General features: G+C 54.4%; 1 protein-coding gene across 1 annotated transcript; it reads right to left on the bottom strand.

Moving 5' to 3' along the window:
• Positions 1–566: 566 nt before the first annotated feature.
• Positions 567–11,230, bottom strand: AMDHD2 (amidohydrolase domain containing 2). Its single transcript, XM_026042967.1, has 11 exons — positions 11,138–11,230; positions 10,422–10,558; positions 9,555–9,694; positions 8,985–9,039; positions 8,036–8,248; positions 6,341–6,429; positions 5,884–6,028; positions 5,533–5,640; positions 2,772–2,840; positions 2,082–2,183; positions 567–1,863 (listed from the first exon to the last, which is right to left on the bottom strand). The coding sequence occupies exons 1-11, from the start codon at positions 11,218–11,220 to the stop codon at positions 1,775–1,777; spliced, it is 1,230 nt and encodes a 409-aa protein (XP_025898752.1). The 5' UTR covers positions 11,221–11,230; the 3' UTR covers positions 567–1,774.
• Positions 11,231–11,389: the final 159 nt, after the last annotated feature.

Raw genomic sequence — 11,389 nt, 5'->3', positions numbered from 1 at the left:
GCCGGCCGCGTGCGCTGTGCAGCAGCGCGGCGCTCCGGGCAGCCGCCCCGCCCCAGCACCGCGGTTCCGCTGCGGCCCCACAGCGCCGCCCCCGCCTCCTCTATTATTTTTTTTTTTCTTTTATTAACACCAATAAGCAGAAGGACAACTTGTTTCATATTTTTCCTCCCTTGGATTTTTTATTTCTCTCACTTCCTTGTTTTCTTCTCCTTGGACAAGGCCTGGGCTGAGGAGCGGGCCCAGCCTGCACTGCGGAAGCGCCGCCCAGCGCAGCGCCCATGTCCCCTCCAAATCCCGCTCCATGGCGCCCATGTCCCCTCCAAATCCCGCTCCATGGCGCCCATGTCCCCTCCAAACCCCGCTCCACGGCACCCACATCCCCTCCAAACCCCGCTCCACGGCACCCACATCCCCTCCAAATCCCGCTCCACATCCCGCGGCGCCCACGGCTCCTCCAAACCCCGCTCTGCGCCCCAGCGCCTGCCCACGCAGGCATGAGGCGCCAGGGAGCCGCCCGCGCTGCCCCTCGGCTCGGCAGGGCCTGAACGTGCCAGGGAAGCACTTCCAAAGGGTACTGGGAATGGATATAAAAAGGTACTGGGGAAAAATCCGCCCCCTTCGAMGAGCTCTGGCGAGACCTGGGCCACGCTCGGCAGCCCTGCTGTGCCCAGCTCTGGTCTGGGACTCCTCATGCTGAGGCCAGGACTCACGACAAGGCTTTTCGTAGGTTCAAAGTCACACTCAGTCCTCAGAAGTTTTAAAGTGCCAGAACATTAGGCGACAGTCAAGTACGGGAGAGATGACACGAGCGGGGAGCAATGAGCTGTCGCTAGCCGTCCTGGGAGGCCAGAACGCCACTGTCGTCTTGCCCTTAGTCCCCAGGCYGGACCAAGGGCTTGTGAAACAGCCACTACCGGGCTGGACGTAKCCCCCGAAAGCAGAAACACCACTCCTGGGGCTCGAGGAACACGCCAGCCCCTCACGGGGTGCAGAGGCCAGAGCCAGAACAAAGCGTTAAGAGGACACCGCTTCCTGGGGTGGGATGTTGTCCGTGTCTCCAGCAGAAAGCGCAGGCTGAGGGCTCTATGCCAGTGCAGGAGAAGGCACAAAGGGCCAGCAGTGCCTTGTGTTCTTGGGTTTGATCCCTGCCCTGAGGATTCAGCCCCACTGAAACAGAGCCCCACAGCGGCGCCAGGTCAGCAAGCGGCTCCAGAAGCCACATGACAGAGGAAGTTCTGGGGCTTCCCAGAGATCTCAGAACGGGATCCTCCGCCTCTGCCTTTGAACATGAAGAGCTGCAAGCTGAGCTGGTGGAGGTGATGTGCAGTCAAGTACGGCGGCCTCCAATTAAGGCAAACAGCAGGGAGAGGAAGGATGGCTGCAGCCGGCCCTGCGCAGCGGGCAGGACAGCGTGTGCTGGATGAATCAGTGCTGAGGCTGGGACGAGCCGCACGCTGTTCCAAGACAGTGATGGCAGCACCTCTGCCTGGGGACTCCGTACAGGACAGCTCTGCAGCCCTTCAGGCCCCCCYAGGGATTAGCGACCACCCTCCTCTTCCCCACAACACCGATCTGCCTGCTTGTCCCCGCTCCGCCAATTGAGCACCAACAAATTCGCTGCAGGCATGGCTGTGACTGGAAGCAGTGGTTGTGCTGGAAAACACAGCTCTTTGGTATGAGGCTCCTTCAAGGGAGTTGCAGGAAGGAAGAGAGAAGTGGGGTGGTTACCAAAGCTGCCACCCTCAGGGGCCGGGAGCTGCGGGGGACACCGGCGTCACATGCCGGGTGCATTCCGTCGCCAGACCTGCTCGCCTGCGATGTATGTGGCTTGCACACACAGACTGTCGCTGAGCATCAGGAAATCTGCACCAGACAGGAGAGAAAGGAAGAGCCGTCAGAGAGGAACAGAGGGAAAGGAAGCAGAGCAGCTGAATCTGACCAGGAGGAACAGGACTCTGTGTCAGCAGAGTCCTAAAGACATGGAGTTAGCAGGAAAGAGCTGCTCCCCACTGCAGAAGTGACAGTGCAGTCCGCAGGAGCCCTGAGTGTGAGAAGTCACACTACTGTCCCCATACTGRTACCTGCATCAGAGTCGTAATTCAGGGTTCCCTTTTCATGCTCAATCCCTAGGAGCTGGGCGGGATGCAGAGATGCTGCCTCCAAGGCGGTCTCTACGGAGCACCCTTGAACAGAGGAAGAGCTTTAGGCAGCACAGACCCAGCGCCAGAGCAGCCCCAGCCCCTCTTCCCTAAGGGAATGGCTCGCGGACAAACACAGCAGGGAAACTCCTCCAAAGAGGCACCTGGTCTGGAGGACCAAACCCACAGGGCACTACAGTACTTTCAGCACTGAAGCTTCTCCCCTTCTGTAGCAGGAAGGCAGTAGCACTCCATCTCACTAGGGGATGCTCTCTTCCTTGGACTCCCAGGAGCCTGTGCACAAAAAGTGCAGGGGGGCTGCAATGCTGTCATCTCAGCATGGAGCTGAGCAGAGGAAACATCCCTATCAAGAYAGCAGGGAGAGCTAAACACCTAGGGTATGGGGAGAGGAAAAGAACCACCTTCGATACCTTTGTGAAAAAAGGGCAYGAGAGTTCACTGGTTATTAGTACTGCAAGTTCAAGTCAAGTTGCTGCTCAAAAAAGTGCTCCTCTGAAGCCCATGCCACTGATCTCAGCCCTTCCCCTCTTGGGCAAAGGGAAGCATTTCCAGGCTGAGCAAGACCAAGGCCTTTTCCCGAGTCCCTGCAGGCTTGGGGACAAGGCTCCTTACCTGTGGCTTCGAGGAAGTGCCGCACACACGTGTCCATGGTGGCCACGCTGCCACTCAGGGTCTTGGTGCCTGCGAGAGGAGCAGGACAGCGCTGAGCACGTCCCCACCGAGAGGGCCAAAAGTGGGGGAGGCGGAATATGAGAAGGTAGAAAACTGGGGATTATCAGGAGCAAGTTGGAGGGCTCTCAGCCACTGCTGCTGAGTGACAGAGTGAGGTGAGACACAGCCCATTCCGGCAGTGTGGGGAAGGGTGCTGAGAAAACACTCCACAGTTTCACCATCAGACCAGCTAGACTGAATGAAACGCCAGCCCCCACCTCAGGCAGCTGCTGCCGGGGTCAGGGTACTGAGCAAAGAATGATCCTCCCCCGAAATATCCATCCCTRCAGTCTTCAACTGTTTGCAGATTGGCGCTTCTGTAACCAAAAGTGGTGGTATTATAATGAAGACAAAGAATAAGAAATGTCTGTGGAATTTCCCCATCCTTTCTATCCCCACCAGAACTTGTAGCATCCTGTGCAACAAGAGGTCCCAAAGGTGCTGTGGATAGGAGGAATCTACTGTTTCTCAGCTCATGCCAGCAAAACAGGGCCCTTCTCTTGAAGTATTGCAACCACTCCAGGGCCAAGTTATTACACTGCTCTTAATTATGGGGCAACACAATCCAAGAGGAAGGCACAAGCACTACCTGGAAAAGGTCCTGGAGAAGGGAGGAGGTGCCTGACGACTGGAAAAAAAGCCAGTGTCACACCAGTCTTCAGAAAGGGCAAGGAGGAGGACCCAGGCAACTACAGGCCAGTCAGCCTCACCTCCATCCCTGGGAAAGTGATGGAACAGCTCATCCTGGCTGCTGTCTCCAAGTGCATGGAGGACAAGAAGGTGCTCAGGAATAGTCAGCATGGATTCACCAAAGCGAAATCATGCTTGACTAACCTGATAGGCTTCTACGAAGGAGTGACTAGCTGGATAGACGAGGGGAGAGCAGTGATGTCCTCTATCTGGACTTGAGCAAGGCTTTTGACCCCGTCCCTCACAGCATCCTCCTGGGCAAGCTCCGGAGGTGTGGGATAGATGAGTGGACGGGGAGGTGGATTGAGAACTGGCTGCATGGCAGAGCTCAGAGAATGGTAATCAGTGGTGCTGCGTCCAGCTGGAGGCCTGTAGTTAGCCGTGTCCCGCAGGAGTCAGTCCTGGGTCTGGTCCTGTTCAATTTATTCATCAATGACCTTCATGCAGGGACGGAGCAAGTTAGCTAATGATACGAAATTAGGAGTAGTGGCTGATAGCCCCGAGGGCTGCACCACCATCCAGAGGGACCTGGACAGACTGGACAATTGGGCGGAGAGAAACCTCATGGAGTTCAACAAGGGCAAGTGCAGGGACCKGCACTTGGGGAGGAATAACCCCASACACCGGTACAGGCTGGGGACTGACCTGCTGGAGAACAGCCCCACAGAGAGGGACCTGGGAGTCGTGGTGGATGACAAGATGACCATGAGGCAGCAGTGTGCCCTGGTGGCCAAGAAGGCCAACGGGATCCTGGGGTGCATTAAGAAGAGTGTCTCCAGCAGGTCGAGGGAGGTGATCGTCCCCCTCTACTCAGCTCTGGTGAGGCCACATCACAGAATCACAGAATATTCAAGGTTGGAAGGGACCTCTAGAGATCATCTAGTCCAACCTTCCTGCTCAAGCAGGCACACCTAGAGCATGTGGCACAGGGTGGCATCCAGGCGGGTTTTGAAGACCTCCAGAGAAGGAGACTCCACAACCTCCCTGGGCAGCCTGTTCCACTGCTCTGTCACCCTCACAGTAAAGAAGTTGCTCCTCACCTGGAGACGGAACTTCCTGTGCTCCAGCTTATGGCCATTACCCCTCGTCCTATCGCTGGCCACCAATGAAAACAGCCTGTCCCCTTCCTCCCTGCATTCTCCCTTCCTGAACTTACACACATTAATCAGATCCCCTCTGAGCCTTCTCTTCTCCAGAGAAAACAGGTCCAGYTCACTCAGCCTCTCTTCATACGAGAGATGTTCCATTCCCTTAATCATCTTAGCTGCTCTTCTCTGGACCCTCTCGAGAAGCTCCACGTCCCTCCTATACTGGGGAGCCCAGAACTGCACACAGTACTCCAGGTGCGGCCTCACCAGAGCTGAGTAGAGGGGCAGAATCACCTGTGGGCCACATCTGGAGACTGTGTCCAGTTCTGGGCTCCCCAGGACAAGAGGGATGTGGAGCTGCTGGAGAGAGTCCAGCGCAGGGCTACGAGGATGATCAGGGGCCTGGAACATCTGCCMTRKGAGCAAAGGCTGAGGGAGCTGGGYCTGTTCAGCCTGGAGAAGAGGAGGCTGAGGGGGGACCTGAGCAGTGTCTATAGATACCTCAAGGGAGGCAGTGAGGAGGAGGGGGCTGGCATCTCTTCAGTGGTGGCCACTGATAGAATAAGAGGAAACGGCCACAAACTGAAGCACCAGAAGTTCCACAGGAACTTTCTTTTCAGGAAATTTCTTAACAGTGAGGGTGACAGAGCCCTGGCACAGGCTGCCCAGAGAGGTTGTGGAGTCTCCTTCTCTGGAGATCTTCAAACCCCGCTTGGATGCAGCCCTGTGCCACGTGCTCTAGGTGACCTGCGTGTGCAGGGGGTTGGACTAGATGACCTCTGGAGGCCCCTTCCAACCTTAAGGATTCTATGACTCTACCTTGTGCCWCTGGGCACTGCAGAGTCTGCAGCAGCGATTGCGGCTCCTTTGTGAGTGGCGCTTACCTGCAATGTAGGTGTTGAGTCCATCAATCTCCACTACCTGCTGGCCCAGCGTATGCCGCCCAGGTGCCAGTCCCATGCCAGCAATCGCGTCCGTCACCAGCACCAGGCCTRAGGAATGCAAGGAAATGGGCTGCATTAGCTCCATGTCTGCTCTCCTGCAGATCTGAGCACTGTGCTCGGCTGACCCCGCCTTGAGAAAGGGCAAAGACTTCTTGAGCAGTGTCTTACTGAGGTGGGAGGTTCTGGTGGGAAGAACATTTTTGAGGCAGCAAGACACGGCACACGTGGGAGGCAGCACAGTGTTTGAGATGGAGCTGGCTGGCAACTCCGCGTGGCTCTGGCATTGCTCACCTTTGGGATGTGCTCGGTGGGCAATGCGCAGGGCAGCCGGGTTGGTGTGGATGCCATCAGAGATCATGCCATAGAAGACCCTCCGCCCAGCAGGAATCTTGTCACTCGTCAGCAGCCCCACGATGCCTGGGTCACGATGGTGGAACTGCCCGAGGGGAGAGAGCGCAAGCTGTGGAGCATCACTAGGACTCGGAGGTCGCGATTGCTCCTGCTAGGGCACACAGCTGCCATCTGTGTCACACAGTGCCTGGCAGCTGGGCAACCCCATCACTTGTTGGCTTCAGCCTCGACTCTCTTTTAGATCAGGCAGCAGCAACGTGAAGCTACAGGTTCAGTGCTGAAAGCCCGCTGAAAGGCCTGGTGTGAAGCAAGCTGAGGAGAATAAGCACCCGTGGGGAGTGAGAGAGAAAGCACCGAACGCAATACAAGCACAGGGCAGCTGCCCATGGCCACTCACCGGCAACATGGCATTGAAGAGGTGAGTGATGAAGGTAGCACCCTGCTGCACGGCCTCCTCTGCCTGGGAGAGATTAGCCACCGAGTGACCTGCGAACAAAAGCCACTGCTTGATGTACTTCTTTCTTTCTCCACTTAGCTTCCCACAGGAACATCCAAGAATCCAACAACAGCACGCTGTTCTTATGCCTTCCAACTAGGTACAAGATGCCAGCCCTGCCATGGCTCTAGTTGTGGATGTCACCTGAACAAATTTGTGGTTTATACTGTAATAACCACAAATGCTGCCTTGGTCCCAAAAGAACTGGGGAGATTTGGCCATTTGACCAGCCCGAAGGTCACAGAATCACACAGAATCACAGAATGGTTTAGGTTGGAAGGGACCTCTAGAGGTCATCCAGTCCAACCTTCCTGCTCCAGCAGGGACACCCAGAGCAYGTGGCACAGGGTGGCATCCAGGCGGGSTTTGAAGACCTCCAGAGAAGGAGACTCCACARCCTCCCTGGGCAGCCTGTTCCAGGGCTCTCTCACTCCCACAGTAAAGAAGTTCCTYGTCATATGGAGATGGAACTTCCTGTATTGCAGTTTGCAACCATTACCTCTTGTCCTGTTACTGGTCACCAATGAGAAGAGCTTGGCCCTTTTCTCCCTACGTTCCCCCTTCATGAACTTACACATGTTAATCAGATCCCCTCTCAGCCTTCTCTTCTCCAGAGAAAACAGGCCCAGCTCACTCAGTCTCTCAGTGGTCCTAGGGCCATTCTGCTGTTCTTGGGTATTTAAGGGCTAGATATGGGAAGGATGTATGTCAAGGGAGTAGAGACGCAGTGGGGGCTYTGCCAAGATAGAAGGTGTGGATAATACCCAGCTCAAAACAATTTTGTTTTTCCTAGCACAAACAGCTGTAATGCTCTATGGATAAACTTTACCTTTCTGCAGTTCCTCTGCTTATCTGGACTGTACAATAAGAGCTGTGGGCTCTGCTGTACAAATACGCATTTTGCTTACGGTTCAATTTCACCCTGAATAAAAATCCTTCCTGCCCCCACTCCCACCAAGCCCAAGCGATCCAAGGCAAAAAAGAATACATAAAATAGGACCAGAAAAATGTGGCCAGTTTTAAGTTGGTAGCCTGCAAAGCAGSGGAGGAAAATGTCTCCCACACCATTTCCGGTGAAAAACGGAGTTATCAGAACTCAGCAGCAACCTTTGGAAAACTCATGTCACCTGTCAATAAYGCCTTAAGGAGCTGAACTTCAGAGTTTGAACCTTTCCAGGGAGTCATTATTAAACTGAAAAGAAAAAAAAAGCTGCATTCCTTCCTCCATTTGAACAGCACCAACACTACTGTGTGCAGGGGCTCTTTAATTGATATGAAATTTGATGCCATGGAGACAAATCTTCAAGATCAACGTGTGCCCCAGCTTGTGACAAAGTCTGTCACCCCCGCGCAGGCCAGAACTGCTGCCCGTGACGCAGGAAAGCCACTTCCCTGCAAGGACTCCCAGTACTCCTGGGAAACGGAGAGCCTCCCTAGTCTCGGAGGGGGCAGCCACAGGAAATCCTCCGCACACCGTTTCACCAACACACTGTTTTACGGTTGCTGTGGCCCTCAGGGAAAGGGTTGCCCGGCCCCTGCTCTGTGCAGCACAGGGAGGTCAGCCTGAGCGTCCCCGAGCCTCATCCCCGGCCTTACCAAGTGAGACGCAGATGCCCCGCTTGGTGAGCTCCCGGATCACCTCGCTGCTCCTCTTCATCTCCGGGGCCAGGGTGACTATGCGGACACAGTCGAGGCTCCCGTACGTAGCAAGCAGGTCTTGGAAGGCGCCTGCCTCGAAGGTGCGGAGGCAGCGCTCCGGGTGCGCCCCCTTCTTCTCCTTGCTGATAAACGGTCCTTCCAGATGGACCCCTGCCCAAACAGCAACAGTGAACCATGGCTCTTCCTCTCCCTACCAGAGCAGGGAACCTGCTGCTTCAGTCCTGCTCTAGACAAGCTGCTGGTGCCCTCTCAGCAAAACACCCTGCCCAAGCAGCTCTGAGCATGAGTAACGTCAGACGCCCAACGGGAGCAAGATTTTGTCCCATTCACTTTTATTTTGCTCCAGCTCTCTTCACTGGTAACCAGCTCCCCACAGGAAATAGCTGCTGGCAGCCCCAAATCTCTAGCTCCCCCCCCAGCTCAGTCCTTCCAAGATCACTTCCAAAGCCCATTTCCAGGCTGTGCTCCACTGGCACTCCATTCTGGGTCGGGGCTATGAAGAGCTCCAAGTAAGATCCCATGACGGCAGCCTTCCCAAAGAGGTACCCCAACCAATTTTTCAGGATAGTGGGAGGAAATCAGTCCCCCAAATCCCTGGCAAATAACAAAAGCCTCTAGGTTGCAGCACTCAGCATGGTGAGAGATGGAGCACTGGCCAAGCCAGCAGCACGCTGCCATTATTCTATCTGACCTAGAAGTGCTGGACTTGTACGTGTTCAGAGGCAGAGAACACAGCAAAGGCCAGGGAAGGGCCGAGGGAGAAAACAGGTCCTTGCCACCACCAGCCCCAAATCGCTTTCCCCACTGTAGCTTCTCCCATAATGAGGAAAAAGGTAATTATTCTCCTATGGTAGCATCAGAGAGAATAAGGGGCAAAAGCACTTACCCAGGATACCTGCTCCATGGGCTCCACCATTTCTTACACTGATCTGAGGGAGGATCTAGAGAAGGGAGGTTTGTCAGAAGCCTTGCAGATATAGAAACCCAACTTACTCTGCTGAGACACGCACAGAGCTGTCTCAGCAGATCAGTAGTCGTTGGTATCAACAGCAAGTGCTGGTRTTTGCCTTATAAAGCCCAGATGGTTCTGCTCAGTGGAGCACTCTGAAGGGTCCCACCTAAGCAGAAACAGCCACATCTCTGCTCCTGGTGGGAACAGAGGTGGATTTGCCTCCAAATCCTTGGGTCGCTSCGCAGCTTGGCAGGTGGAGCACTGGGGACCATTAGCCAAACAAATCTCGCAAAGAAAGAGCAAGTCAAAAGGCCGACTTGTGTAAGGCACAGGAGACATTACTGACTCAATGAATATTCCACTTGAATAGTTGAAAGGTTGGGGCCAAGAAATCCAGAGGTCAGAGTCCAGTTGCTCATGGCTTTTCTTTCAAGGCAACTACCTCAGCCTACAAAGAATGAAGCTGCAACCTCAGCCTTCAGACCTTCATCACCCTTCTCTTACCTGGTGGTACACAGATGGGGGAGAAGTCACCAGCGTGGGACAGAAGGAGGTCACTCCATGGGAGAGGATTTTCTGACCAACCAGGTCAATCCCTGACTTGAAGTCATCGGTAGCCAGGGAGAAATCAACCCCAAAGCCTCCTGCAGCACAAACAAAACAGAGACGAAGGCTGCAGCCTCTTCACGGAACTGCTCTCTTCCCTAACCAGAACTTCCTCTGCAATGAAGCAGGAAGGGGATACTCTAAGAATGTGTTATGTTCTCCCACCCAAAAATGCTTCAGAATTATTTTGCATGACAAGATCAAACCACTCCATTCATATCCGCAATGACTGGACCCAAAGAGCTCTATCAGCACTTGTGTTTTATAGTCTCAAAGCTCTCAAAGTACAAATTCAACCAACACTGTTCCTGCTGAAATGCTTTTTGCCACAACATTCCAGAAGTCTGCAAGAAATACCAACTTTTCATTTTGACTCAGAGTAGAGTCGAGTCATTAGAGAGTAGAGCTGTCCTTTACCATGATCTAGCACAGCCCTTCTTGGCATCCAGAATAGAGCTACTGCTGGTAAAATCTGTTCCTTTGACAAGTCCCACTCTGACCCTCCAGATGCAGGAGAAAAGAAACTATGGATTAAAAGGAAGTTAAGAGGAAAACTGAGTCCAAAACCCCATAGGGCCAAAGCATCAAAATGGATGCATTATGCAACCATGGGCAAAATGCCTCTTTATCATGAGTTTGGTGACTTACGTCTCCCTCAAGCAGCTGTCACCCTGCTCAGATAAATTCAACTGTAGCCAGGACCCACACAGCAAAGAACAAGGGACACACCTGGGAACCTCCTATCTCAGAGTGGCTTCTCCTTACCATTGATCTGCACATCAATGAAACCAGGGGCAATGATGCTGTCCTTGCAGTCCAGTTGGATGTCGGCAGATGCCTTCTCATCAAAGAAAAGCTTCTCCGGGTTGAGAATCTTCCCTTCTCGCACCCACAGGTCCTCCCTGAGTGGACAGTCACACACACACACTGCTCCTCCCAGCAGCAGAAGAGGGGCCCCAACTGTTCCACACACCACAAACCCTCTTTATCTCCCCATATCTGCTATATTTTCCAAGTGCAATCTCCGATTTTGTGTAGGGACCTGGAACAGCTTGCGGAACAGGCTGGGAAACAGAGCGGCTTTGCTTTCCTGGTCAGAACCTTCATCTTTGCGAGGTACCTGACATCTATGAAGGGCTGTTTTCAGGAACGCAGTGGAGACACAACCAGTGACCAACTGTCTCTCTATTTGGCCTCCAGTTTTATGAGGCTCCCTTGATAATTCTGAGCCCTCTTTCTAAAGGACCAAGAGTTGACTGATGTGGTGGCATGAGAGACAGGTGAAAGWGGAGGGGAGCACACTAAGACTCCCTTCTTTCAAGGATTAGGAGAAGAGCCAGGCTGTGGGGGATGAGAGATGTGGGGAAGCAGGTCATGCGAACCTGGGTTCACATCCTAAGATCTTCTCCCTGGGACACGCCTGGCTTCAAGGTGACCTCTGAGAGCCCACGAGGAGCCAGCGCCCAGCGGAGCCCGCTCACCTCTGCAGCTCGTGATTCCGCAGGATACGGCAGTTCGTGAACTGGAAGATCGGCGCGTCTGAGACGGATTTATTAGATGGCATTATCGGGGCTGGGAGGGGAGCGACCTGAAACGGATCGAGGAGGGCTCGTTTAGGCGTCGAGGGTGCCGAGGAGGGGACACGGCGGGGGGACACAAGCAGGGAGGGCCTGGGGACAAGCCAGGAGAGCACAGCGGTGGCAGAGCAGCCTTCCCTCAGCGCCCTCGCCAGC

Source organism: Nothoprocta perdicaria, unplaced genomic scaffold (assembly GCF_003342845.1).
Source record: "Nothoprocta perdicaria isolate Ctin4 unplaced genomic scaffold, notPer1 scaffold_319, whole genome shotgun sequence".
NCBI classification, from domain to species: Eukaryota; Metazoa; Chordata; class Aves; order Tinamiformes; family Tinamidae; genus Nothoprocta; species Nothoprocta perdicaria.
Note: the sequence above shows the minus strand (reverse complement) of the source record. Positions and strands in the feature narration are given on the sequence as shown.